This window comes from Sesamum indicum, linkage group LG5 (genome assembly GCF_000512975.1).
Source record: "Sesamum indicum cultivar Zhongzhi No. 13 linkage group LG5, S_indicum_v1.0, whole genome shotgun sequence".
NCBI classification, from domain to species: domain Eukaryota; kingdom Viridiplantae; phylum Streptophyta; class Magnoliopsida; order Lamiales; family Pedaliaceae; genus Sesamum; species Sesamum indicum.
In genome coordinates this window covers 12,651,175-12,678,892 of record NC_026149.1, presented here as the reverse complement: position 1 = coordinate 12,678,892, position 27,718 = coordinate 12,651,175, and the positions used below count along the sequence as shown (strand labels likewise).

At 35.9% G+C, this 27,718-nt stretch overlaps 4 protein-coding genes across 5 annotated transcripts; 1 reads left to right on the top strand and 3 right to left on the bottom strand.

The window, feature by feature from the left end:
- Positions 690–7,867, bottom strand: LOC105162483 (carbon catabolite repressor protein 4 homolog 1-like). Its single transcript, XM_011080509.2, has 12 exons — positions 7,235–7,867; positions 5,039–5,783; positions 4,469–4,555; positions 4,308–4,391; positions 4,141–4,227; positions 3,942–4,028; positions 2,562–2,615; positions 2,385–2,476; positions 2,130–2,244; positions 1,890–2,034; positions 1,534–1,685; positions 690–987 (listed from the first exon to the last, which is right to left on the bottom strand). The coding sequence occupies exons 1-11, from the start codon at positions 7,390–7,392 to the stop codon at positions 1,540–1,542; spliced, it is 1,800 nt and encodes a 599-aa protein (XP_011078811.1). The 5' UTR covers positions 7,393–7,867; the 3' UTR covers positions 690–987; positions 1,534–1,539.
- On the bottom strand, positions 10,525–12,573 carry LOC105162482 (60S ribosomal protein L21-1). The gene is made up of 2 exons (XM_011080508.2): positions 12,277–12,573; positions 10,525–10,970 (listed from the first exon to the last, which is right to left on the bottom strand). The coding sequence occupies exons 1-2, from the start codon at positions 12,511–12,513 to the stop codon at positions 10,713–10,715; spliced, it is 495 nt and encodes a 164-aa protein (XP_011078810.1). The 5' UTR covers positions 12,514–12,573; the 3' UTR covers positions 10,525–10,712.
- Positions 14,850–16,783, top strand: LOC105162481 (dirigent protein 21-like). Of its 2 annotated transcripts, XM_011080507.2 has the most exons (2): positions 14,850–15,525; positions 16,609–16,783. In XM_011080507.2, exons 1-2 carry the CDS (start codon positions 14,939–14,941, stop codon positions 16,739–16,741), a joined length of 720 nt encoding a protein of 239 aa, XP_011078809.1. In that variant the 5' UTR covers positions 14,850–14,938; the 3' UTR covers positions 16,742–16,783. The 2 variants fall into 2 exon arrangements, with proteins under 2 accessions (XP_011078809.1, XP_020549530.1); XM_020693871.1 differs by lacking the exon at positions 16,609–16,783 and having other exon boundaries at positions 14,852–15,604.
- Positions 25,610–26,891, bottom strand: LOC105162480 (zinc finger protein 8). Its single transcript, XM_011080506.2, has one exon. The coding sequence runs from the start codon at positions 26,557–26,559 to the stop codon at positions 25,780–25,782; it is 780 nt and encodes a 259-aa protein (XP_011078808.1). The 5' UTR covers positions 26,560–26,891; the 3' UTR covers positions 25,610–25,779.

Below are 27,718 nucleotides of genomic sequence, written 5' to 3'. Positions count from 1 at the left end.
TACCGTAACATCATTAAGAGAGAGAAAATCACGCTCGCACACTGTTTGTCATTGTTAACAATTGAAATCAAGGATATATTTTTCCTGCATTCAGCCAAAGTGCTTTATGCATCCATTCAACTAGATAACAGGAAGCAATGATTTGCAAGCGCAGAATCAATAAGAATACATGTCCTAGGATCACTGACCAATTTGAACAGGTAAGATTACAGTATTTACATAAAACTCACATAGACAGGAACCACGTCCCTTATTGCATGAAGGATGTGTCGACCTCTGGTGCAAGATGCCAATTGCATCTGTCCTCAATTGACAGCCCCGCATAAGAGGACACTGGAGGTTGAGATCACCATTTTGCAATCTGGATTCTCCCTGTTCAAACCCCAAGTGACCTCAAAGCAATCAAATATTTCTACCTTTGCACTTCATGGACAGGATGGTCATCTACCATACCTTTTCCACACAAGTTAAAAAACCACCACCAAGCAAAAATTGCTCCACCTACATGCAACTCAATTAGCAAGGGAGGTCAAAAACCCACCCTTAACCCAAAAAAACAAAAAAGAAAGAAATCGAATGCACAAGAGCTTAATCTTTTCGCGTCGTTGCTGCAGAATTATCATCGTAGCAAGGGAAGCGGTAAATGTCAATTCTAACATGCACTTGTTGCTGGAAAATGCGAAGAGGAAGATCAAAAACGCTTGGCAATTTTTTTTTCCAAAATCTGCTTTAAAGCAATTAGAAGGGAATACAACATGATCACATTGCACATAGCTATAAACTACCTATACTTCACTTTCAAGGTGGGGAATAAACTAAAGTAGCCATTATAATTTTCTATTGGACATGGCTGGCATGATACAAAGGAGCTCATATAAAGATCCCACATTGGGATGTACCTAGAAAATAGACGGGAAATTACAACCACTTCTCTGTGCTCTATAACAGTTCCAGCTACTATTTTTGAAATTCTTCTTTGGACCAGACCTGCAGGAGACAGACAAATGTACAAGGACTAAGCATTAAACAATTAGAATGAGATGGTAAAAACAGGACTCACATTGATACAACATGAAAATCACCTAAATAAAACCATTGGTGGACAATGAACATAACTTCCCATTTCTTAAAAATGGAAACTTTATTTCCAAGAATACCCTTTCTCGAAGTACGATCTAGCGCCACTAGCTCGTTATTTAAGAACCATGCATGGCATGTATGCGTCCATTTGTTGGAGCAAAATAATAGTTTCAGCAGTAAATTATGAAAAATGTTAGCATGTGAAATGGTATGACAATACTGTGCATTTGTGCAATCGACAGAATGAATTCCATTAATATCTGGGCGTTACATGTTATAGCTATAAGTAAATATAGAACTGAAACACTAGTTAGTAATCACACTTCACAGACTACAGGATCAGCAGAAATTAGATTGGGGAGCGACCTTTTCTCCAAAATAGCAAGGCAGGGAGTTGAGAATCTAAACAAGATATCATGACAATGCTCAACAGAAGAGGAAAAAATTGCACACCTTTTGTCAGCGTCTAGTCCTAGGTTTGCAGCGGAATTCAGCTAAGAGTGCTATATGATCCGAAGACCATTCTGGAGAAGGAAGGGCAGTATCTTTGCGCAAGCTATCCTCATCCAAGAGCTCCAACAGAGACTCGACCGTCAAGGAGTCAGCTAGAAGGACAAGCAAATTGTGATCTAAATTAGTGTCATACAACGCTCAGAATGTGAAGATATAGTGCAGCTTTAAGCTAGATTTTCACCTTTTTCATTTTTGCTTTTAGCTATTAACTCCTTTTTCTTCTTTGTGCGTGTGTGGGTGGAGGGGGGGGGTGTGTGTTAGATAGTGTGTCAATAAAAGCAAGACATTTATTATACCTGAATAGAATATGTAATCATGAGTACCAATAAAATCTCTTGTGCAATTCGTAAATATGGGTTCATTGGTAGCAGGATCCATTCTCCTTCTCTGCTCTAGTCCAAGGCCCACCCCAACTCTTGCAAACGATGAGTAAGCACTTACCTAGAGGATAGAATGACCAAAAATGATTAAGACTAGGCATATAAACACAAGTTGAGCCAACAAATGACCATAAAAAAGGATTAATTAGGTTATACCAGTGGTAGTTGATGCGTTAGTTTGGCAGCAGGGCGAAGAATTCCAAGTGGGTCTATCGCTAAGTCCGGGTGAAGTGGATCAACTTTCCCCATAGCGAGGAGGGTATGAGGAGCACTGTACATAAAACAAAAATGAAAAATCAAATTAAAAAATAATAATGGCGTCTAGTAGTGCAAGGTGCCCTGAATGTACATAAAGATGGAACTACAAGCATCTGAACAATAATTATATAACAGAAGAGAAAAGCACTCCACCTTCCAGGAACTGAATTAAAATCACCGCACACCAACATTGGGATATCTGCACTTGCAGCAATCTTTTCCAGTCCTTTCAATAGTGTATGGACCTGATATGGAGGAAAACAGAAGAGCAACCTCGATATGTGATCACAGTAATAAATCATGTTAACCAGGATAACTGACTCCACGAACCTGCCAAAGCTTCACATCTTTCAACTCTTGATGCACATTTACATGTGTGTTTGCCTATGTACACGAGAAAAAGTAACATAATGATCAGCAGATGCTCCACCAAGTACCCAGCCAATTTTATATAAATAGTGAATAATCTAAGAGCAAGAATTGCAGAAGTGTTCATTCATTCACAAGCAATAAAAGTTAAGAATAGTATGACTATATTTGAAGACAACATGGACACACCGATTGAAACATCTGGAGAAAGGTTAACAGTTCTTGGAATAAAACAGATGAATGAATGTAAAATCAGAACTCCATCTACAGGTAAACTGATTATGTCAAATCAAAAGACTGCCACTAATGAGTAAAATCTCACAAGTTATATAAGCTCTCATTTCAACAACCAACCAAAATTTTTTAGCCCATCATGCTTCCACCAGAAACAAGAACAAGCCTGAGAATATTTGACAAGAAAACTTCCGTGCTCACTGTTTTACCATCTTTTATTCATTGGATTGCAGAATATCTCAAGTGAATATTACCTTGATAACCAGCAAAAGCATGTGCCAGAACTGCAGAATCCCTGAGTGGCAGAGAGCAATTTTACCCTATCCTCAAGGGCCACAATAACTAGTCCTTAACACTTCACATTAACACAGTCTAGGGCCAGGAAATGCACTTAGAGCCTATAGTCCTATACAAACATAAACTCTCTCAAAATAATTTCCTTATAAACATATTGAAAGGTTAAAGGGGCAGCTGCACACATTCTGCTACTGTGATCCTTAATCTTCCAGCTCAATGTTTGCAAGACTAAATTAAGTACCCCCGATTTTTAGTTCCCACTGGGGTTACCTGGTTCACAGGTCGACCCCATGGCAGCAGGAGTAAATTCTTTTTTATCTCATCCGAGAAAAGGCTTCTTTCGGGGGTATTGTAACTAGGGGTAACGAGAAGGAAGGAGTCCCGCAAAGAGAAGAGGTTGCTTCAATTCCTAAGAATCATTCCTATTCCGAAAGTCTGTAGGAATAGGGCAAATGTTCCCCTTCCCAATATATTACACTCAAATTCTGAATAATAATCAAGTTTTAGAACTGCGCCAGACTCCACAAGATACCTTGATAGATCAATTGGCCTCAAATTTTATTTCTTGTTCCCCATACATGGAAAGACTAATGGATTGTGGTACCGGACACCCTCCAAAAGCCTCAACAGAATGTAAGACGTGAAGAAAAAGTGGCGTGGTACAATAGCCTCTTCTCTCTGAATACTTAGATATGGAGAAGTTGGAGGTTGCAGAAATATAGCCAGAATCTTGTTGGCACAACTGTTAGCTGGCCTATTGAATATTAAAAAAGTAATATCAGAGTTTCCAATTTGTGGCGAAAAGCTTACCACACAAACAAGCTGGCGCTTACCAGGGTTATCAATACCCTGGTTATTGAACTTGGCTTCTAGAACTACAATCAGCGCAACATTATCCTGTATGGATGAAAAGGATATTAAATGATATACGTAAAGAAATGTGAGATAAAGTGTCAAAAATATAGTTTAAATTCCAGGCAAGCAAAACTAAATTTTATAAATACAGTACCTTGACCAACCGATTCAAAGCATTTTTTTTCTGAGCACTAGGAACCAAAGCATCAGTTAGAGATTGTGCAGCTTTATTGAATTCAACCTACAATAATAGAAGCCAATGATTAAAAGATACCAAAGGAGCTCAGAGATTTTACATGCATAATATGGCAATTTGTTCACCTCATATTTTTTGACATGAGAAAATCGATCACGACGGAAGAAAGTTGCACAACCATCAATACTGTTGATGTTCCCACCAAAGACCTGTAAACAGCAAAAAAGCATAATACATAAATAACAGCCTGACTTCATCAACCAACTTCAGAAAATGTTTGACCAACCTCTGCTGTTTTCCTCTTAAAGAGAGCTTGATAGCCATGTTTATCTAGCTCCGGTGCAAAGAATTCCTCAAAATGATCACTTTGCACCTGATGGGGGATTTCAAAACACACACACAAAAAAGGTAAGGTTACATAAGGTAAAACATTTTGGCATGACTGCATGCACATCCGAAACTGTAATGCCATTCAATAAGTGCAAAATTCAAATTCTATACGCCAGTGAACTTGATTGCAAGTAATTTTGAATAATGAAAAATTTTAAAAAAAAAAAGAGTGGCTCTCCAAGAAATGCCCATGGAGACGTATTTATTTGCCATTACAGATTGACAAAGAAATTTCATTAGATCTACAAAGGGAGATGCTAATATAGTGGTTCTCCTAGACCAAATACTAATATAACTATTTAATCTCAATGATTGCATTGCGAACAAATAAAGCCAAGAAATCCTCAAATGTTTAAAGCTTCTTTCATGAAATAAGCAGAATCCAGCGTCGCAAAAGTTCTTGAAACCAAAGCTAACTTCTAAGGCTTTGAAAATGCATAATGAAATTTCCCACATGAGAGTGTACCTCTTGAAGACAAACAATGTCTGCACGGTAGCCAACTATTTCTCGCAGTAGGTTTTGCCTGCGGTAAGTCCAAGAAAGAGCCCACGATGGGCAATAGCTGTAAAGTTCACTTGTAGCATATGTATCGGAGAGGATGTTGTACGAGAGCACTGTAAATGTCCCTGCAGATGAAATACGACCATCCAAATCTAGATGCCCAGGCATATCAATTCCACCCACAATTATCAAGCGTCGAGGACTGGGTGATGGAGCTGGAATCACACGGGAAGTTAGTAAAGTATTTGCTGGTCCCACAGCTAACTTTGTTTCAGCATCTACCACAACACACTCAAATTTAAGGACATGACCAATATCATCAGCTGTCGGTGTATATGTTTTATAACATCCAACTTCAAACCATGTTTCACCACCACTCCTCTGAGTAACTGTAGCAGGATATACAGCAGTAGAACCATTTGACAAATTGGGATTTGAGTGAGATGTTGACAGGCCCACATTACTACCAGTACTATTGAAGCGCCCAAAAATTTCTTCATCCTCGCTTCCATTTTCATTTACAGCACTAGCCGCACGCTCGTGAAGAACACGATGGTGTTGCCATGCATCAGAAAAACACTTTGGAGAACAATGGTAACTTTTAGCAACAGGTATTTTTGCCTTAACACATCCGAGGCACTGTAATGTAGCTTGCTCAGCTGGGTGGACACTACAAACTGCAACTTTTTTGTCACTTTGTACACGATACCTGCAAGGATACCCAATTACTTCTGCGTGAAAAACATATTTCAACCAAAGATGTTGATGTGTGCAATTGCATACTCTTGATCCTATTGCCTATCTGTACCAATAGAAAACATCCATCCATTTATACAAAAGAAGGCATAGGAAGAAATCACAGTTAAAAGAATTTAGAGCACAAGATCGCAAAAAGGAAGTCCCGCACTACCATGAAATCAAATAAGGTTTAAGCCACATATTTTAGAAAAGATAAAGTAAAAAGATTCGGACAGGATTTCCACAGATGAGCTCAAAATCACCCCGGAGATCATGATTTGAGTGAAGCAACCATCTCATCAAACATGTTACAAAAATAATAAGACCTTTAGGAAGCAAAAGAGAAGAACTTCTCATCAAACATACAGGGAACTGTGCAAGATGCCAATGTTTACCATAAACCCAGACGATAATCAAGGTAACTAGCTCAAAGTGATTTACTTAAAATAGCTTCCATTGAAAAGCGTAACACTTAGGTTGGAGAATTTTGACTTGTACAACACGACAACAACATTTATTTTTAAAGTACCTGACAACATTAGCAAGTTGAAGTTAGCTCCATTTGAGGAACTGAAATGCACAGAGAAAAATTTCCTAACAACATTAGCAAGTTGTAGTTAAAGAAGCCACGTGCCCGGCATTAATCACTAATGCAAAGTAAAGCAGTAATAAAGATTCCCTTCTAAAAGTAATAAAGACTAAAAAATGCGTGCGATTAGCACCAGAACACATGGCACAAGTCGCAGCTGACTCACACAAATAAGTTAATCTTTTCTCCAGGAATCATGGTGCGATGTTTTCAGAGTCATGGACAAATCAAGTCCAGCAAGCAGACAGACCCAAGCCTAAGCCTCCATGCATTTATACGTCAAAGAAAAAGTATTAACGGCAGATGAAAACCGACAATCCGGAAACTGACAGCAGCAGCCAACGACTAACAAGAAACCACTTGCATAAAAAAGGAATGAAAAGTAAAAGAAAAGTATAAATCATGGGTACTTTTTAAAACAATTCCAAAACAGCAGCCATTTAAGAACAGTATTTTAAAACAGTTATTCAATACAATGATTTCCAGCAAACAACCAAACCATAAATCATATTTACCGCTTTTCAAGTTTTCATATGCCGATTAAGATTACTCAGTAAACGGTGCTCAACAGTAAAGACCGATCTTAGGGTCGGAAAAATAAATGCAAACTATAGAGATTTATTATCCGCCTATCTTCAAACAATTTGCAATCTACAGACAAAATTTGAACAGAACTTCAGAAAACAAGCTCCCCAAGCTCAATTTACACATCGCGTTGACTCTATAGCCACAAATGCATGAGCACAATAGCAACCATCACCATTACCACAATCTGGAAAAGAAAATTTTTTTTGGAAAAATGACATGAAAAAGTGATGCTTAGAAAAAGTCACCATTTATATCTCAAGAAATGCCCGTCAATGGGGTTTAACTCAGTAACATCATCGGTTATCACAGACTTATCAGCGCGCTTCAAAAGCACATACGGCGTCAACTCGCATCCTACAATCGGTATATCGGACGGCAGGTGCACCCGCAGCACAGTCAGCATTTTACCCTAAGCCCACAAGAATTCAATGCCTCACTCTCTTCTTCCAACGTCACTTGGAACCCTAAAACAAATAGAATTGAATATTCAAGCACCAACTCTCGGCGGACTTGTGGCGGATCCGCCATCACCTATACACAGCGCCAATCGCCAGCCTTGCGCTCTCAAAACCACAATTAAAATAGCAAAAAATGGAGATCAATTCATACAAAAGAAAAATGATAGAAACGGGAAAAATTGGCGATCTTGTGGGAATAAAATCGGAATTGAGGAAAAATTGATTATTCAAAAGAATAGAGAGAGTGGGGAGTAAAGATTTGAGCTTGCATGTGAATGTAGAGTGGAGGAATTCAAGAGAGGGAAAGTAAGTGCGGAGGAATCGATTGATTGCAAGAGTTATTAGGGTTTTACAGCAGAGGAAGAAAGGAAATAAGAGAGCGTGAAAATGTCTTTCCAACACGTATTAATAATAATAAGAGCAGAGAAGTGTGTGTGTGTCTTTTCCCTTTTGTGCATTTTATCCAAAAACTAGGGATAATTACGCACTCATTTTCTAAAAATTTGGTATAAATTATATGTAAATTATTTATAATTTGAAAAATTTTATTTAACCCCCTTAAATTTGTTTTTATTTAATAAATAAGTCTTTTCGTTAATCAAAATTTATCGAATTTGCTGATATTAATAAAAAATTAGAAAAAAAACTATATATTTACTCCAAATTGACTTACTAGTGACTTATACAAACTCAAATAAATCCTTTTATAACCAAATTAACCTTATACGTCTCCATAGATTAATGCATATAAGAAGGTATATCTTCATTGTTACAAGAGTAGCTTGGTCCGAAAACAAATTATTTGACCTGCAATAAATTGATTTTAAGTCAATTAAGGCTAAATTGCAATTTTCATTAGGTTTTCTTTAATATTATCAGCAAATTCAGTGAATTTTAACTAATAGGCGATTTATTTGTTAGATGAAAGCAAAATTTGGGAGTAATAGATGTAATTTTTCAAACCACAAGATGTCTATATGTAATTATAGGAAACTTCAAAGAAGGGGAGTGTAATTATTTCAAAAATCTATTATCATTCATGCACACACACACATCACATCTATATACACATAGATACACCTATTATAATATTTATTAATTATTAATTAATATATATTTCTTAAGGTCTATTAATTACATCTTGTTTAAAAATATACATATATAAAAAGAACAAAGAAGTATTTTCTTCTAACCCTAATTGGATGTATATTGGTTGTTGGGGTTGTGACATATGGTATAATATGATTGACTACCAATAGAAACATAAATAATGAGTGAGTGGTAAATATATTTTAAGAACAAGTTAGGTTTAGACATTTGCAGGTCTTCCCAGTTTCGGCCTTGGTATATTTTGGAAATGCAGGACTCAAGTAAGGTATTTTCATCTACTCAATACTCATTATTAACCATTGCTTTCTTCAGTCTAATACAAAAATGAAGCAGCCTACCCTGTTTCTTCAATCTCAACTACCCCTGCAATTTCTAACACTATGATTCTTGCAAAATTAGAGTCCAAACCACACTTAAAATCAACACGAACAAATAGTAAAATAAAAAAACTAATTCCAACATCGAGTGTTTAGACATACATTAAAAAAAAATACAAAATTAAAATGTAATTTCAGAACAAATTAACATTAAAAAGCAATATTTGGCTCAAGAGCTGTGAACGATCAAGGAAGAATGGCACTTTTGAACATGTCGATACAACGATAGGATAGGCGCAGCAGCTAGTGATGGAACACCAACTCAAGTGATGAATGCCAAATCAAGAGAAGAAGCATTTATTTGGGAGGGTCATGGCAGTAGTATGTGCAGATGCAGTAGTTCCATCTGCATCTTCCCTGCCCCCCTGGCTTCACAGAGCATTTTTCCATGCATTTGTAGGTATTGCATTTGCCTGAACGGATTTTTTCAAGGCACCTATGCTCCGGAATCCATACTGCAACCGCATCATTCAAACCTGCAATGCAGCGAATCAACGGACAAAGACTTTATCATCAAGAATCTGTCGTTGAACTAAAGCTTAAATGTCGCTGGTGCAGCATTTACAAATATGAATGTCTACGATGCTGAGAAAATTACAAGATATGTAATGAATAAACAACCAAACCATGTGGTAGAATGAGGCGACCTGAGAAGACGATGAGAGCAATGAAGAAGCCAATGGCAGCAGGCAAAATTTTCATTCTGAACAGAAATGGGAGTCCACAGCACTGACTCCAAACCCAAGTATTCTCTTCAAAAGCATAAGCTTAAAGAAAAGCCACCACTGTTGCCCCAATATATATACAAAAGCACGAAAATTTGTTACTTGTACAAAAAGATATCACCTATGGTACGCAATATATGTGTTTACTAGCAACTCAAGGATGAGTAATAGATTTGTTTTTGACCAAAATGATTAGGCGGAAGCTGAGTTAAATGAAAAAATGTATTGTATAAGTATGGGGAAGGAACTCACTTATCAAACACTTAACTAGTTCTTTACTTTGAGCACAAGTTCTTTTCTTTCTGCCCACTCCTAAAGCCAGCAGGCAGCAGGCAAAATGGATGCCCTGATCCTTGTTTGGTTGATAATCCTTTATATAGGTATATGTTTTACTTGTTTCATGATCCTTGCTCTGTGTTTGCTCATCCAAAAACGTGAAAACTTCAGTTTACCCATCGGCTGATGATTTAAAAGACCAGCTTTCATTACGGCACATTATCTGCTAATTTTACAGAGTCCTGATTTCCTGATGAACAAATAAATACGAGGCGCATGTTGATATGTGAAAAATTGGACTTCACATACAATGTAGTTATCCCTGGTATTCCAGAAGAAACCAACGAGGTACTGAAAAACCATGAGAAGATATCTCACATTCTGAGGCGTGAAACCGTCAAATTAAGATAGACAAAGAATGTAACAGAATCTTGGTGTACCCCATCTTACGGCTTAAGCTCATGATATAATGAACTCATCATCGCAGAAAATTGGAGCCTCTTATATCAAGCCTTGAAATGTCATTTAATGGATATCTAAACATCCCCATTAAGTCTCAACCGGTATGTTCCCTGTTAATGAAAGCTCATTCAGTAAAGGATAATGCCAAATGCTAGCATTGATCAGATCAGATATCATTTTGCCCCAGAATTGGTCTAAATATCAATTGCAAACTCCTTGTCCATCACAAAAGTAACGCAAGAGAGAGAGAGTTTGACTCAACAATTTCCAGCAAAAAGCCAAAAGAACAGAAAATTCCTAGCCACCACCAGGGTCTTAGTAACCACCCTTGAGATCATTGACCACATCATATGGGATCGGAGTGACAGTTTCTAGAGTGGCACCTTCCACCATGAAACCAGGTTTGGGACCTTCTGGCTGCCTCTTCGTGCTAATAATTTTACCTTGCGCCTTAGCTTCAGCCTTCAACTGATCATTCTTTTTTATCCTCTCAAGAATCTCCTCATGGCATCGTGATGGCTGAACATGTTCCACACGAACATGTATCCTCTTCTTGATGATTCTGTTGCCGACCTGAGTGCATGAACACACATCAACAAACTTTAATTTTAATTTTCTTTAGTGGGTCAAGCAAGAGGGTAGAGAAGCTAACATATAGTACAGCATGGAAAACTCTGACAAACTGAAGATCAAGTGACTGCAGATCTCAATCTCCTCTGTGTTTTACAACCTAACTAGAAGACTAACAAGCCAGAATTAAAACAACGGTAATGATAGAATGAACAGCTTAACAAAAAACTTCTTTTCTCAATTGCTGTAAATGCTTTCAAGATAGAGATAGATACAAGGCTTGGAAATATTATCCAATCACCAGCCAGCACCTTATTCAATGTTCCAAACAGCTGTGATATGATGTTTAAGCCATTGTTCTCTCACAGGTAATCAAGAATCAAATGTTTAAGATAATTCAGAATTTCATTGAAAAGTCTAGAAAACAAATGACAAACAGCTGTTCTGAGACCATAAAAAAGAGCTTCATTTTTGTCTAACACTTCCACAATACTTTAGCAGAGTAATATAAACACCAAAAGTTCGATAGGAAAAAGAAACAAAACTTCAAAAGGTGGAATGTTCAAAAGGAATAAAAATATCAAAAGCAATTAAATCAAAAGTTGAAAGAATATAGTCTCAGACATCCAAGGAAGGATAAAAGCAGCAGAAGCTCTCAAGCCTGGCGAAGGCGAAAGCTCTCAGGCGGCCACTGCGAATGTATTGAGAAACAAGCCTTAGAATTTGTCATCACAGACTTCCAAAATTAACCGATCCCACAAAATCCAAACAATACAACCTTTAAATGACCATAAGCACAATTACATTCCGTACTGGTGAAACATGACTGTTACCAAGAATGCAACCAAGGAACTACGCTTGAATACAAGATTAACCCGGATAAAAGCAAATCAAAAGATGAAAAAAATGCTAACTAATTGCCATCATATTTTCTTAATGTTTCAAGACCAAGTCACTCTTATGTGGTTGACTACCGTTAAAAGAAGAAAACAAAGTAGTATAGAATTAGTACTAACAGCTCTAGTTATTTATACTTGACCATAATGGTTCAAACGAAGGTTGTCCTTGCCAATTTCAATAAGTCCGAGGAACTGCTCCCAAAGGTGAAGTTACAAAAACACGCACAAATAAAAAAAAAAAATTCATATAAAACACCACCTAAATTGAATCAAACTACATAAATACATTAATACAGCCGAATATCAAATAAATCTTATCAGTTCCAGCCACAAAATACAGTTCTTAACACCGCACAAAGAAATATAGTAAAAATGTAGATAGACAGCGACCATGCTTAGACGATTTCTACCTGCTTATTGACTTCAACGCCGATGGCACGCTTGGTTACATTCCAGACCCGACCCGTACGACCATGGTAGAATTTATGGGGCATGCCCTTATGGATGGACCCGTTAACTTTGACATCAACATAATCTCCGATTTTGTAGATCCGAAGGTAGGTCGAAAGATGGGTTGGACCCTTCTTCCTGAAGGGCCTAGCGAAGAGATCCCTAGTCCGCGCCCTCTGACCGTGTCCCGCCGGCATGTTTTAGTGTCGTGATCGTGAAGTGTGTGAAGAAAACCGAGGGTGGAGGGAAACTGATCAAAGACAGGAAAGAATAATTATATATAGGGGACTTAGGGTTTTGGGACAAGAATGGGCCGCAATGTAGAGGAGGTGGAGTTGTTGGATAGTTGAGGGAAATGAATATAGCTGCATCACTGGGCTCGATTTGGCAACCAGGCCCACTAATATTTTCCTCTTTCACTAATTATTTTATTCTTTTATAATTACAATTTGATATTACATCCTATATTCCTATGCTACACAAATAATTATATTTATACCCCTAATCTATGATAGATTTACACAAACTACTCTCTCTTTTAGATAATTATACATATACCCATAAAAAATATCAATATTATTTTACAAAAACTACCCTATTTTTTAGAAAATTATGTATACATTCCTATAAAACGTTAATATCATCTTTATTACTTGGTAAAAAGCTTAAAAGCACCAATACACTTTGATTACAATCACCTCTCCAAAAGCTTTACATATTTATAAATATTTTTTATTATTTAAAATGCCTTCTGTTTAATATTTGCGTAACAACGAAATCAGTGGATTAGATTTTCATTTAATTTTTATAGTGAACGGATTAATATACCCTTTTGAATTATAAATTATAATTTTATATACTTTTTAAAATTTTATAAAAATATTTTTATGAACTAAAATTTTCAATGTATTATTTACTTTACCAACCCTCATTTTTTTTTTAATATTTTATCATTTAAAAAAATCAACAAGGATAAAGTAATAAGTTTTACATCATTATTTAAGGACTATATAATTGTAATTATTTTTTATTTGAGAAGTATTTGTCATTTTCATTTTTCAAACAATAATAAAATATTTATAATTATAACAAACATATTGGGAAGTAATTGCAATTTATCCTATATTTTATTTCAGTACCTTTGGATTCAAGTTTTAGGGTTGTTTTGGTTCAAATAATAGGAAAAGGGAAGTGAGGGGGGGGGGTGAGAGAATAATAATTTCCTTTCAAGTTGTTTGGTATGATTAAAAGGGGAGTAAATCTCAAATATTTTCAGTTGTTTGGTACGAGAAAAACAGATTAAGAATGAAAAGACTATTTTTTATAATTTCATTGAATAATCCTTCTTTCATTTTGTATTAAAAAATAAATAATTAATATAATTTTTGTACATGAAAATTTTAAAAATCTCATTAATAAAAGTATTATCAAACAAGTACAATAATATTTTTATTAATAAAAATATTCATCCTTGACTTCGATGCAATAATTTTTCAATAATTTTCTTATATTATCTTTGGTGAATGTGTATGGTATTATTAGGGAGAAGGTAAAAAAATTTGAAGAAAATTATACATAACATATATATATATATACATACATATAAATGGGCAATAGAGTAATAAAAATAAAAAATATTTTTTTGTCTTTTTTACTTATACTTTCACTTTTTCGCCAAATTTCAATTGAAAGAAAATTGAATTTTGAAATAATTTTATATACATCGTGTTTTATTTCCATTCCATCGTTCTGCCCTAATAAAAAACACCAAAATAGAGGTGGCAAATGGACGGGTTAGGTCCCAAATGGGTCTAAATGAATGGGTTCAAAATAGATTGGGTCGGATTATTATAAATAATTTTATTAATTTGAATATAGAGATTTCAAAATTAAAAATACAAAATAATAAGAAAAAAGGACAATATTTGAACTATTGAAAAAGGTAATCACTACTTGTAATGTAATAAAAATAAATATGTAGCACATGTCATTTCTGTCTAATGACCATATACATTAAGATTCATTTGGTAAACCATAAAGTAAAAAAAAAACTACTAGTTATCTGATAAAATACAACATTTTATCAAAATAATTCATAACGTTTTCAATGCTCATATTGAATGCTTACCTTAAAAAAACGTCATTATCTTTCAATAGTTTTTAAACTGAAATAATGTACTTTTATATTTAAAAATATATATTGCTTCATCTTAAAAAATAAATAAAAATAAATTACATATATATATATATTTATAGAGGAATAATATATTCACGTGTAATATCACAAAGAAATAAATTGCATTAACACATTATAAAATGATTAAGGTAAGAGAGTGACAGTCAAATTCATTTTTTCAACTTACTAAAAAGAAATTCATAAAATTGTTAATAAATAGTAACCAAATATAATATTGTTAATAAAAGCATTTTGACATCCCCTTCAAAGCTGAATTATTGGTACTAATAATAATCAATCTTTAAAATACTATATTAGAGGAATATATTATATAGTTGGGTTGCAAGCAGACAAAATTTAGTAGGTATACGGTATATGTGCCGTAACCCAAACAATCCCTCAGCCGTCAGTGTATATATACTACACCCCTACATTTGCAGCTTTTCATGCTGAATCCCACAATCACTATGGCCAATTGCGCTTTTCTTCAACTCACACTCCCCATTTTCACACTTGTTCTCATCCTCTCATCAAATTTCATCCAGACACATTCCCAACAGTTTTCAAGAAGGCTTTCCAAAACTGAAATGGGCCTCAAAGCACAAAAGCTCTCCCACCTCCACTTCTACTTCCACGACATAGTCAGCGGCCGCCAACCCACCGCCGTGCGCGTGGCGGAAGCCGCCGTGACCAACTCCTCCGCCACGGGCTTCGGCTTGGTGGTGATGATTGACGACCCTCTCACTCTGGGCCCGAATATGAGCTCCAAGATTGTGGGGAGAGCTCAAGGAATCTACGGATCGGCGGATTTGAGCAAGCTGGGGCTTTTGATGGTCTTGAACTTCGCATTCACTGAGGGGAAGTTCAACGGCAGCACGCTGAGCGTGTTGGGGAGGAATGCGGTGTTTTCGGCGGTGAGGGAGCTGCCCATCGTGGGGGGAAGCGGCGTGTTCCGGTTTGCTAAGGGGTATGCAGAGGCGAGGACTCATGAGTTGAACTTCAAGACAGGGGATGCTGTGGTTGAGTACAATGTGTATGTCTTCCATTATTGAGATGTGTACTGTATTGTATGTATTATGCTATAATAATTTATTATGTTGGTGGGATTATTTCTCCATTTTCTACCAATGTCATCTTTGTTTTGATATTACATCAATCATATTACAAATAAATTATAATAATTTATATAAAATAAAACAAATACTGATACAAATATTCACACATTTCAAAAAATTCAAGTTGATGATCCTAACTTTATTGATGAAACCTCACATTTAAGCCTCCAATGTCAACTTTGTTTGTTATGTTAGTTTTGGAAAAGATTGCATATATACAGCAGTGGTGTATTTAATGTAGGGGACGGGGACCGAGGTAGGCGGGACACTCATTTAAATTCAAAACTATACCACGTTCCATTCAAGTTGGAGTACAATATCTTTGGCACATTAAGTGAATGAGACTGATGGGACGACAAAATGGTATAGTTGACAGGCCCTGTTGAGCCCATATATTCATCCAATGAGTCCAAGGCGAAGCCCAGGCCCATCTTGGATACCCCCAGCCCAAACCCAGAGGCAGGCTTGCTGTTACTGCCTACATTCCTAAAGTTGTGTAGTCTAATACTCATGATTGAATGGGTATGGCTGTAATTTAGGTTTGACTTGTTATTTTCTGTCCGCTGTCCTAAAATGCTGACATCCATTTCACAAGAATTGCTTAGCTAAATAAAATCCATCTTTTGTTTGCTGCACTGTTGCTGTGAATGTGGATATATATAGCTATTCCACTTGCTTCTTTGCTTTTCCCTCTAAACTAGCTCGTGAATTAGCATGTCTCAATCTTAATTCCATTACCTCTTAGTTCTTTTGTTTACTACCTGAGTAAGACATCACCTGTTTTAAGTAGAATAATCGAATCATATGTTTTTTCTCCCCAAAAGGACTTGAACTTTACATAGTAAGCTGGTCTATCTGTTCTATTCTATGAGTAGGAATTAATGAGCTGTTGGAGTTGTTGAGTTAATTCCTTATAATATATCTCATGCGTTTTTTGGGGTGTAGCTGCTCTTTGACACCCCGTTTTTATCGGATTGATCTGATGACACCTTAATTTACAGGCTATGCACTCCCAAACTTCACTCAACTCACTGTGACATCATATTATGCTGCTTCAAGTGCATCTCACTATGGCATTTCACAATGAGGATGACCATGTTTCCAATATTTGATGATGTAAGGAGCTTTAAGTGATCTCCTGCAGGTGGCCCAAATTATATTAACTCTACCCTACCTCTTTCACTTTTGTAATTAACTCTAACTATAACCAATGTGTAAATCTAGAGTATCTTTACTTTTGTTTTTGTGAATATCTGTGGCCTAAATGCCTAAATCCCTTAGGCCCAGCCATCTCACTGGATGGCTGGGGCTGGTCCACCTCATGGTGCTTGGCCCAATTGCTTCCGACCTTGGCCCATTTTTCTGACCCGATCCACTAGGATTACCGCTTTTACCCCTTTAAATGGTCTCTCTCTCTCTCTCTCTCTCTCTCTCTCTCTCTCTGTCATAACCCTAATTCCGTTCCCCCTCCTCTTCGTTTCTCTCCTCTTCTTCCTCTCTCTTCTTCTCTCTATTGTTGGGTCTCCCTCCACCACCATTCTTCTTCAATTCTATTCTGGAATTAAATGGCTTGTTCCCTTATATATGTTGGCTTCAGTCTGGTTTCAATTTCAGAAATTGAAACCCTTCTCCTCTCTCTAATCTACTTCTGTATTCCTTAAAGCTCTTAGTTAACAAACATTACTGGTTGAATAGATCTTAGCCTTTGAGGCCCTAGGTTAATCTAATAGCCTTCGTGGCAGTATTTAATGCCTTGTGGCTCAATGGTTCCAAGCAACCGTGAGTCTGGGTTGGGGCCTTTGTGGCTTTTGGATTTACATTGACTGGATCAGGCTTTCTGAGCCTTATTCTTGTAAACCATTGAGTATTTCAATTTTCTTTTATACTGTATTATTTTTTTATACCTGTATAGATCTGTAATTTCTATTATGAACTTTTTTGTATAAGGGGTTTTCAAACCCTATTAAAATTTGTAATAGGTGGTAGATTTGATTCATTATTTTCTGGGTTTGGTTCGAGTTCTAGAGGATTAATACCTAACAGTGGTATCAAAGCATTGTTCTCCTAGTAAGATCATTCATTTCTTCTACATTTCTTATTTTATTTCAAACCTAGACCAAACCCCCTTGCTATCTTTCTCACTTGGGCGAGCCCTTTAGGCTGCGGGTATCTAGTTTTGAGAAGTAGCCTGGGTGCCCTCTTAACTGCAGTTTATTTATTTAATTCTCTGATCTCATTCTTAGTGATTATTATGTGATTATTTTTGTATATATGGCTGGATATAATTTACAACTTTTTGATGCTAAATCTGATTTTTTTATATGACATGAAAAAATGAAAGGAATCTTAATACAACAAAAAAAGTTTAAAGTTATTGATGAAAAATATGCTGATAATGTTTCTGATGATAAAAAGATTGAAAATGATGAGTATGCTTACTCTTTGATTATTCATAATTTATCTAATTCTGTTATTAGAAAAGTAGGGAAATAAAATTCTGCTAAAGATCTTTGAAATAAGTTAGAAGAACTCTTTACAGAAACTTCTTTACCTAGTAAGCTCTTCTTACTTGAAAAATTTTTCAGATATAAGCTTGATTTGTCTAAAAACATCAAAGAAAATTTGGATGATTTCTCTAAATTAATTCAAAACATAAGATTAACAGGAGATAAAACATAGATGACTACTCTCTTATGGTGCTTTTAAATGCTATTCCTGAAACCTATGGAGATATCAAAGCTGCAATTAAATATGGTAGAGATAATGTAAGCTTAGAAACAATACTATTTCTTAGGGGCAGAACAAAAAATAGAAATTTTGATTATAAGTTTATAAAATATGGCAAAAGCAGAAGTAGAAATAGAAGTAAAAGTAGGTCTAGGCCTAAGTATAGAGATGATAGACATAATGAAGATAGACATGAGGAAAAAAGATGTTATAACTGTGGAGCAAAAGGGCATTTTATAAAAGACTGTAAGAAGCCAAACAAAGACAATGCAAAAGAAAATGTAAATGTTTCTGAAGAAACTTCTGATGAAGTTTATATGATATGTGATATTAATTATGCTAAAACTTCTTTGCATATAAATGAATGGCTTATTCTAGTTGTACTTATCACATGACTCCTTTTAAAGAAATATTAACCAACTGTAGAACTGAAAAATTGGGCATCGTTTCTATGGCAAATGAAAAGATATGTCAAGTTCATAGTCTTGGTGATGTTTGCTTAAATTTTGAGAATGGTTTCAAGTTTACTTTAAGAAATGTTAGAAATGTCCTTGAACTGTGTCATAACCTAATATCATGTGCTGCCCTTGAGGAAGAAGGGTTAGAAGGGAATGGGTAAGGGTGTGATGAAAATCATGGAGGGTTCCCTTTCTATTTTAAGGCAGAAAAGAAAAGGAATTTGTACATTTGTTCTATTAAATATTACATGCTTGCTGCTTCTGTCTTAAAAACAAATAAAACTGAGTTATGACATAAGAGGTTAGGACATATGAGCTTGAAAGGATGGGAATTACTTCATAAAATTGGTGTTCTAAAGGAAAAATTTGATGATATGTGATGTTTTAGGAAACAACATAGAGTTCACGTTCCCGCTTCACCTTCCCCAAGACCTTCATCATCCTCATACATTTTAGATTATATCCATGCTGATGTATGGGGACCTGCTAACATTCCTCACACATGGTGGAAACAAATATTTCTTTTCAATTATCGATAATTTTTCTAGAAAAGTTTTTGTTTTCTTAATGAAGCAAAAATATGAGGTTTTTGAAAAATTCAAAAACTGAAAAGTTTATGTTGAAAACCAAACGAGTAACATATTAAAAGCTTTAAGAACATATAATAGTTTGGAATTTTGTAACCAGCAATTTATTGATCTTTGTAAAGAATTTGGCATTAAAAGACATAAAACTACTCCTTATACTCATCAACAAAATGGAGTTGCTGAACGTATGAATGGAACTTTATTAAATAAAGTAAGATATTTATTAATAAGTCCTGGATTGCCCAAAACTTTCTGGAGTGAAGCCTTTTTAACTGCTGCTTATCTGATTAATCATTCCCCTTTTGTTCCCTTATTTGGAAAATTGCCTGAATGTATTTGGTCTGATAGAGATGTAGGTCTTTCTTCATTTCGCATTTTTTGTTGTTTTACATTTGTTTTGCAAAATAATGATAAATTTGATCTGCGCTCCCAAAAATGTGTTTTTATTGATTATCTTAATAGAACTAAAGGGTATAGACTCTAACTTAGAAGCTTACCAGGTTTTAAAACAATAATCAGTAGAGATGTCCTTTTTAATGAATCTGAAATACCCTGTTTTTCAAAAATACCTAGAAAAGATGAAGAATATAATATAGAAACCACTTTTAATAGGTGGAGGGATCTGTAGAGGATAACCAACAAGGGAATGAGGTTAATGAAGAAAATTAACAAATAGAAAATCAACAAAATAATAAAAATACTGAAAATGATAACCCTGAAAATAATGACTCTGAAATAGATCACTATCAACTAGCTAGAGATAGAGAAAGACGAGAATCTAGGACTCCCTCTAGGTATAGAGATTATCACTTAGCTTTATATTATGAACACCTTGAACCTCCCTCTTATGAGGAAGCTGTAAAAACTGCTGATTCTAAACAATGGATAAAAGCTATGAATAAAGAAATCTAGTCTTTATATAAGAATAATACTCGGGTCCTAGTTCGTAAACCCAACAATGCTTCTATTATTGACTGTAAATGAATTTTCAAAATTAAGCAAGAAAATGATGAAGACGTTTGAAAGCAAGATTAGTTGCAAAAGGTTTTACTCAAAAGGAAGGAATAGACTACACTGAAACTTTTCCCAAGTTGTAGAATACACTATCATTAGAATTGTTCTTGCTTTAGTTGCTCATTATAATTGGGAACTGAAGCAAATGGATGTTAAAACTGCATTTTTACATGGTGGTCTTAATGGACAAATCTATATGTATCTACCAAGTGGTTTTATTGATAAGAAAAATACTGACTTTGTCTACTTACTTAAAAAGGCTCTTTATGGTCTAAAACAATCTCCTAGACAATGAAATAAACAATTTGATCTCCTCATGCATTCCTTCAAGTTTCAAGGAAGTACTTATGATCATTGTTTATATTTCAAGTACAATAATCATGTCCCTATTTTTCTTGTGTTCTATGTTGATGATATGCTTATTTCTAATCCTAGCATAAATCTAATTAAGAATCTCCAATACAATTTATGCAAGAATTTTAAAATGAAATATCTAGGACATGCTAAGTAAGTATATGTCAAATGCGGGTCTTCCTCATTGGGAGGCTCTTAAGTGGTCATTAAGATACTTAAATGATTTCAATAATAATGGGATAAAATTTACTAAGTGTAGTTAAGGTGTAAACTTGGTTGGATATGTTGATTCTAACTATGCAAACGATAGGGATAGTAGAAATCTACTACTTCTTATGTGTCTACTTTATGTGGTGCATGCATTAGCTATAAATCTCAGCTTCAACATATTGTTTCATTATCTACAAAAGAAGCAGAATATATTGCTACCACAGAAGCCATTTGGCTTGAAGGATTATTAAAAGAAATTATTTTTTTAAAGAAAAAGGTTACAATTTTCTCAAACAGTCAATTTGCTATTCAACTATGCAAAAATCCAATCTTCATGATAGAACTAAACATATTGATATAAGATATCATTTCATTTGAGATATAGTTGGAACATAAATTATTAACTTAGAAGAAATCAACTCTAAAGAAAACCTTGCTGACATGGGGACCAATGTTTTACCCCTAGAAAAATTTAAGAATTGTCTTAAAATTCTTAACTTGATTTGACCCTCCTGTATGCATGTATTCCCTTCTTCTAATGTGCAGGTATCCTTTAGGCCCCGGTGTTTGGACAATGATGATGCTTGTATCCACCATCTTTCATTTGGTCCAAGGTGGAGATCGTAAATATCTGTGGCCCAAATCCCTTAGGCCCAGCCCATCTCATTGGATGGTTGGGACTGGTCCGCCTCATGGTGCTTGGCCTAATTGCTTCTGACCCTGACCTATTTTCCTGGCTTGGTCCACTAAAGTTGCCTACTTTGGCCCCTTTAAATGGTCTGTCTATTTGTCTCTCTCTCTGTCATAAACCTAATTCCCTTCCCCCGCTCTTTGTTTCTCTCATATTCTTCCTCTCGTCTTTTTCTCTCTAGTGTTGGGTCTCCCCAATTCTTCCTAGATTCTATTCTGGAATTAAATGCCTTGTTCCCTTATATATGTTGGCTTCATTCTGAATTTAATTCCGAAACTTGAAACCCTTCTCATCTCTCTAATCTCCTTTTGTGTTCCTTAAATCTCTTTGTTAATTGCAAACCTTAGTTGTTGAATAGATCTTGAAAGATCTTTGCCTTTGTGGCCCTGGGTTAATCTAATAGCCTTTGTGGCAGTGTTTGATACCTTTGTGGCACAGTGGCTCCAAGCAACCATGAGCGTAGGTTGGGGCCTTTGTGGCTTTTGGGTTTACATTCACTAGATCTGACTTTCTGAGCCTTATTCTTGTAAATCTTTGAGTATTTCAATTCTCTTTTATACTGTGTTATTTTTTTGTAATATTATTTATGTATCTGTATAGATCTGTAGTTTCTATTCTGAAATTTGTTGTATAAAGGGTTTTCAAACCCTATTAAAATCTGTAATAGTTGGTAGATTTATTCTTTGTTTTTTGGGCTTGGTCCAATTTCGGGAAGATTGATACCTAACCGTCTTAATTTAAGAATTTATATTTACTTCCCTTAAATGCTTGATAGAAATTTTTAGAGGCATATGACTGCATACTATTATTGGGAGTTTTACAAAAAAAAAGACAAAATTGCAAAAATAGTCCCATAGGTATAGGGGGTGGCAAAATTGGGACCATAACTACAAGACTGACAATTTTAGTCTTGTACGTATTGATTTTTTACCAAAATTGTCCAAAAACGCGACGGAGAAATTTGGGGTTTAGGGTTCCGACGTCCACGTGCGCAACTTAAACACCTAGCAGCTTGTGTGGCTAATAAAATGGCTTAGGCCGGAAAAGAGGCCCTCTTCCCGTTTTTTTTCACCCTTATGTAAGTAAATCTCTCTCTCTCATATTTTTGCTGCAAATGAAGTTGCAATGAAGAAAAATAGTGAAAATGTCTTCATTATCGTCGGACAATTACTCACATTAGGCTGCTACAGAGAATCATTGGGTTCGAACAAGAATGGGTGATGATCATTCTTGTGGCCAAGAAAATTAAGAAACCCAGCCTCGGCCATGGAAACTATTTTTACAGAGAGGTGAAACAATACGCACAGTAAGCCAGAAGCTGTAGGAAATCTTGAAAGAAGAAGTTTGTAATTCTTGTTTCTTGGTTTTGCAGGAACGTTAATATTGTAAGGTTGGGTTATTAAATGTAAATAGGGGTCTGAGTGTTTGTGCGAAAGAAAAATCATGCATCGCCCTAAAAGTTTTGAGTAATCCCAAGGAAAACGCTTGGGCAATTGGGTGAGTGGGGTTCCATCTCATTGCTAGAAATTTGTGAAGATGGGACGCCAAATTCGCAGGCTTGCTAAAGAGAATTTTTCAAGCAAGCACTGTTCATACTATGGGATAGTGCAGTTAAGTTTGGTGGTATGTTTGGAGTAAGATAAAAAAGTTATCATCAGTTATGAGCAATGCAAGCCAAGCGTAATAATATCATTCAGGTTTAGTCAGAAAATTGGTTTAAGATTTACTTGTGAGGGTGACTTGATTACTCTGGTTTTCTTTGTCTCACCTGTGAACACTTATTTACTCTTCCATCCCAACCCGAGAAGATTAAGAAGCAGCAGATAAGCAATCATGTTGTTTTACAACCCAATTACCCCTGCTGTGTTGAACCTGAGAACATAATATAAATAATCCTGGTAGGTAAAGAAACTATTAATCTGTTTAGCAGTTATCTGTCATAAATTATCCATTAAAGTACCGACCGGGGATGTGTGACAAAACAAACAATATAGACCTTTGTTTTTAATAAATAGGTAGAGTTGCTCTTGTATTCTACGTACTATATATGATAGATAAAAGGCTTAATTTACATTGGATTTTATTGTGATGATGAATCCAAGCCGGAGTGCAACTGTTATTGAGTGAAATGCTTGAATCAGCTTATCACTCTCCTACAATAATTACTTGAAGTGATGTCCCTATCTTCATTCTTCATGCTTTTATGCTGGGATTGGTAATATTGAGAAAAGAAGATGCATGTTGATAAAATGGTAATTTAGTTAATAAACATTGTTTTTTTCACTGGCAGGAAAAGTAGTAAGAGCATACTCTTCCTCTCTGCGCACGTTAGCCTGGAAACACTGTTCAAACTGTCAACCTCCTTTGCAAGCTTTATGGGGCAGTGGGCCGATGTTACTTAAATTCCACTGGTCTGTGTTTGAGGCATTGTGGTCCTAAGTTCCATAGTGCATGTACTCTTCATATGTCTTTGTTCTGCTCTTTATTTGTCAACTTTTCTGTACATGTGTTTCTGTAGGTTTTCTGTGTCCTCACCAGAGTATTAATTCGTGGGCCTTCAGATAGTTGGACTCTGCTTCCACTATGACAGTATTTCAGTGAACCCTCTCCTATCTATTCCTATATATATATATATCGTGCTTTACTTTTTGGGTTTTTTCTGAGTGGGGTAAAAAAGTTGTTCCATGAATGCACATACATCACTTCTTATTTAAGTTCATCAAACACTTGGGTTTTTTTTCTTTCTTTTTTGAAAATGGGGTATCATGAAATGCCCTTTTCTTTATGTAGTCAGAGAGAGCATGGTGAGAAAATGTTAAAGATTGGTCCCCAAACTCTCAGAAGTGAGCATATTTACTATTTAGGGCGTTTCGATTGTCGCTAAAATGTCATTAATCACATGCATTTGTTGTAATGAAGCATCACACATCTTTTTAGCATATATCTTCAGGATTATGAAGGTTCATGAAAGAGCAAACAATGTTTCATCCTTGCACCTGCAACAAGAAGTTGCTTTCTGATCTCACTATTTATTTTAAACTACTGAATTTATATGGCTATAGAGTACATACGTGATTAAAAATCGTGCTTTCGTTGTTTGTTTTGGACTTTTAATATAAAATGCTCAAAATTTGGCATATTACGTCATTGGAACTTCAAGATTGCTTATGCTCACAAAATATCATTTAACTGTCGTTATGCAGACATAACTAGGTCCATGAGTATATGTCGTTAGAAAACTGAAGCACCATTTGTGCTTTGCCCCCATGATTATTTTTTCTGCACAACAAAGTGACACGGGGTACCAAAATAAGTGATAATCTAGAAGTACTCGTGTTTCACCCTTTTCTAAAAGTCAATTTCAAGAGTACCAAATTAAATGTTTTATGATCTTTAACGACAAAACCATTTAAAAATGTTAACGCGTAATATTTAAAGACTCTTTATGAAAGAGTCCATCTTTGGGGTATGCAAATATTAGATAATTTCAAGGTTACGACCCTATGATGATGATATCCACAATTTGGAACGTGAAAATAAGGACCCCAAAGACTCCTAACATGAAACACCAAAGTGCTGGAATTAAGTGGACTCAAAACTGCCACCTTTCTTAGATTGACCTCGACCTTTAGCTACAGGTTTCTACCCAAATCTTCAACTAGATATGCTCTTCTATCGTCACATAAAGTTCGATAGCTACAATCCATGCAAATAACAAAAGATCTACATAAGCTCCATGTGTGTGGGTGACTCCCAATTAAAGTTGATGACGACCCACATGGACAAAACTAGTGAAGAATGTTGATTCATTCTTCCTTCAAATTTACTTGCAACTATACACCATTGGAAATATCGCTTCTTTGTCTAATCGTTCGACATCCCTATATGAGATCCTAAGACATACTAATATATAGCTGTTTCAAGTATTGATGGAAATTTCTTGTAAGAATTGAGAATCTGATGATGAATTTGTATGCATTCGTGCAGCAACGGGTAAATTAAGTACGTGTAATATTGTCAAATAATTAAGAAACAGAGTTGTTATTCCTCAATTTTCCTCATATCGATCACGATAGCAATGAATAATCTCTATCTTTACCCCTGTAGAGGAAATGGTTCGTGGAGAATCAGTCAAAGATGTAAATCCAAACTCACATGATCATGCATGTCAGCCTTCGTCTCGCGCCCAAACCTGAACTGATGAGAACCAGGGCTACTACTGATTGATGATAATGGCTTCATCATCTCATCCTTGGAGTTAAACAATGGGATTTGCTGATGCATTGGCAACGGGCGGTCGCGATTGTACGCCATCGACGGATTATGAGCATCTGGGATTCGCCATAAAGCCAAGGGGCTCCCGTTGATAGGCTGTGTCTGGTGAGCATTGTAAGAGCCATGGCTTCCATGGGAGCTGCTTCTGCTGTTCCAAGAATTATAAGCCATAGGAACCGTCGTCGGAGCTGAGCCGAGCCTGCTGCAGTTCATTAGGCCATAAACATGCGCATGATCGACCAAACCACCATATTGCGCCATCACCGACTGCAAATGAGCTCGTTTCGCTTGTTGTCGTTCCCTCTTGTGCGCGTTTTGATGGCCTCCAAGTGCTTGAGAAGTAGGGAAGTTTCTGCAGCAGTAATGGCATTCGAACTTCCGGCTGCTGATCTCTGTGTTATCACCACTGATTACCTTATTCACTTCTCCTTCTCGAGCAATCTTGTTCTCATCAGTGGAGTCTGAGTCGTCGTCTATGGTGGTTTCGTCGTAACCACCAAATTCTTTGCCGAAAAGCCTTATGGCTCCTCCGGCACCCTTTTCTTTGGGCAGCGAAGGCGCACGGCGGATAAAGGGCAGCTGAGAGAAGGACTCAACGTTCATGAAGTCCTGAGTTTCTCTCTCAGTCCTGTCCATGGAATCTCTGAGAATTAAGATAATAGCTCCTCTTGGTGTTGAAGAGAAAGATGGAGGTAGAGTTGTGCAGGAAATGTGAAAGAGGAGAAGATTGATTTGTTGTTTGAGAGAGGGGTGGGACCTGAAATGGAGTGGTTCAGATATCCATGGTGGGTTAATATTGGAGCTAAACTCTAAATTCTTTTGATGAATGAGGGCAGATAAGGTCCCCAGTTGGGATGTGTATAGGTGAATATATGGATCCTTTCATCTCCACTTCCACAGACTAGTATTTGTGTATGTGATGATTGGAAAAGGAGAGAAATGACTGTATCTAATTGCGTGTCAATGTCCGATAATAATGATCGATAAAGCCATCAAAATCACGAGCATATATGCTATATATGTATAGCCCACTTGCTAGAATCAGAAAATCTTAATTAGTATTATCAAATTCTTAGTCCTTTTTCAAGCGATGCATGGAATTAATAGAATGTTGATAAATGAGTTTGTTTTAAGGTTGAAATTTCATGTTAAGCATCTTCAAACTCATCATCTTCATGAGCCACAATAAACTCCAAGGGGGTGCACAAGTACTTGTCCAAAGAGTGAGGACCATGTAAATTTAAAGACTATATAGAGTAGTAGCTAGCTACTTGTTGCTTCCTCTTAATAGCAACGTGGTTGTTTATATATGCAGCCTGCACCTGCCACTACCCATCCCATCCATTCTACTTACCTTAAGTGGTCCATTCAAACTCACTCACAAATCACAATATATATATATATATATATGTCTAATCATCATCATCATCAACTCTCTCTCTTTCTTTTGAGAAACCGTATACTTATTTTGTATTTTATCTCTCTGTTAATTTGTCGTATGTACGGTTACATAAATGTTTTCCTTAATTGCTCACCTATATATGCATGAAAACAGTAAACTATTGGACCATGATGTTCTTTTTCTTTCTAACAAATGTTGCTAGTGTTGGGGCATCTCTCTCATCATTCTTTATTTAGAAATATTGAGGTACATGCATGTTCATGTTCATGTCCAGGTTACGTGGGATTTTCCTCAAGCTAGTGGTAAAAATTAATTACTGATGTTAAATATTAATCACGGTAATGAAAACTGAGCATCCGCCAATCAACCAAACAAACAAATTAAAGAATATTA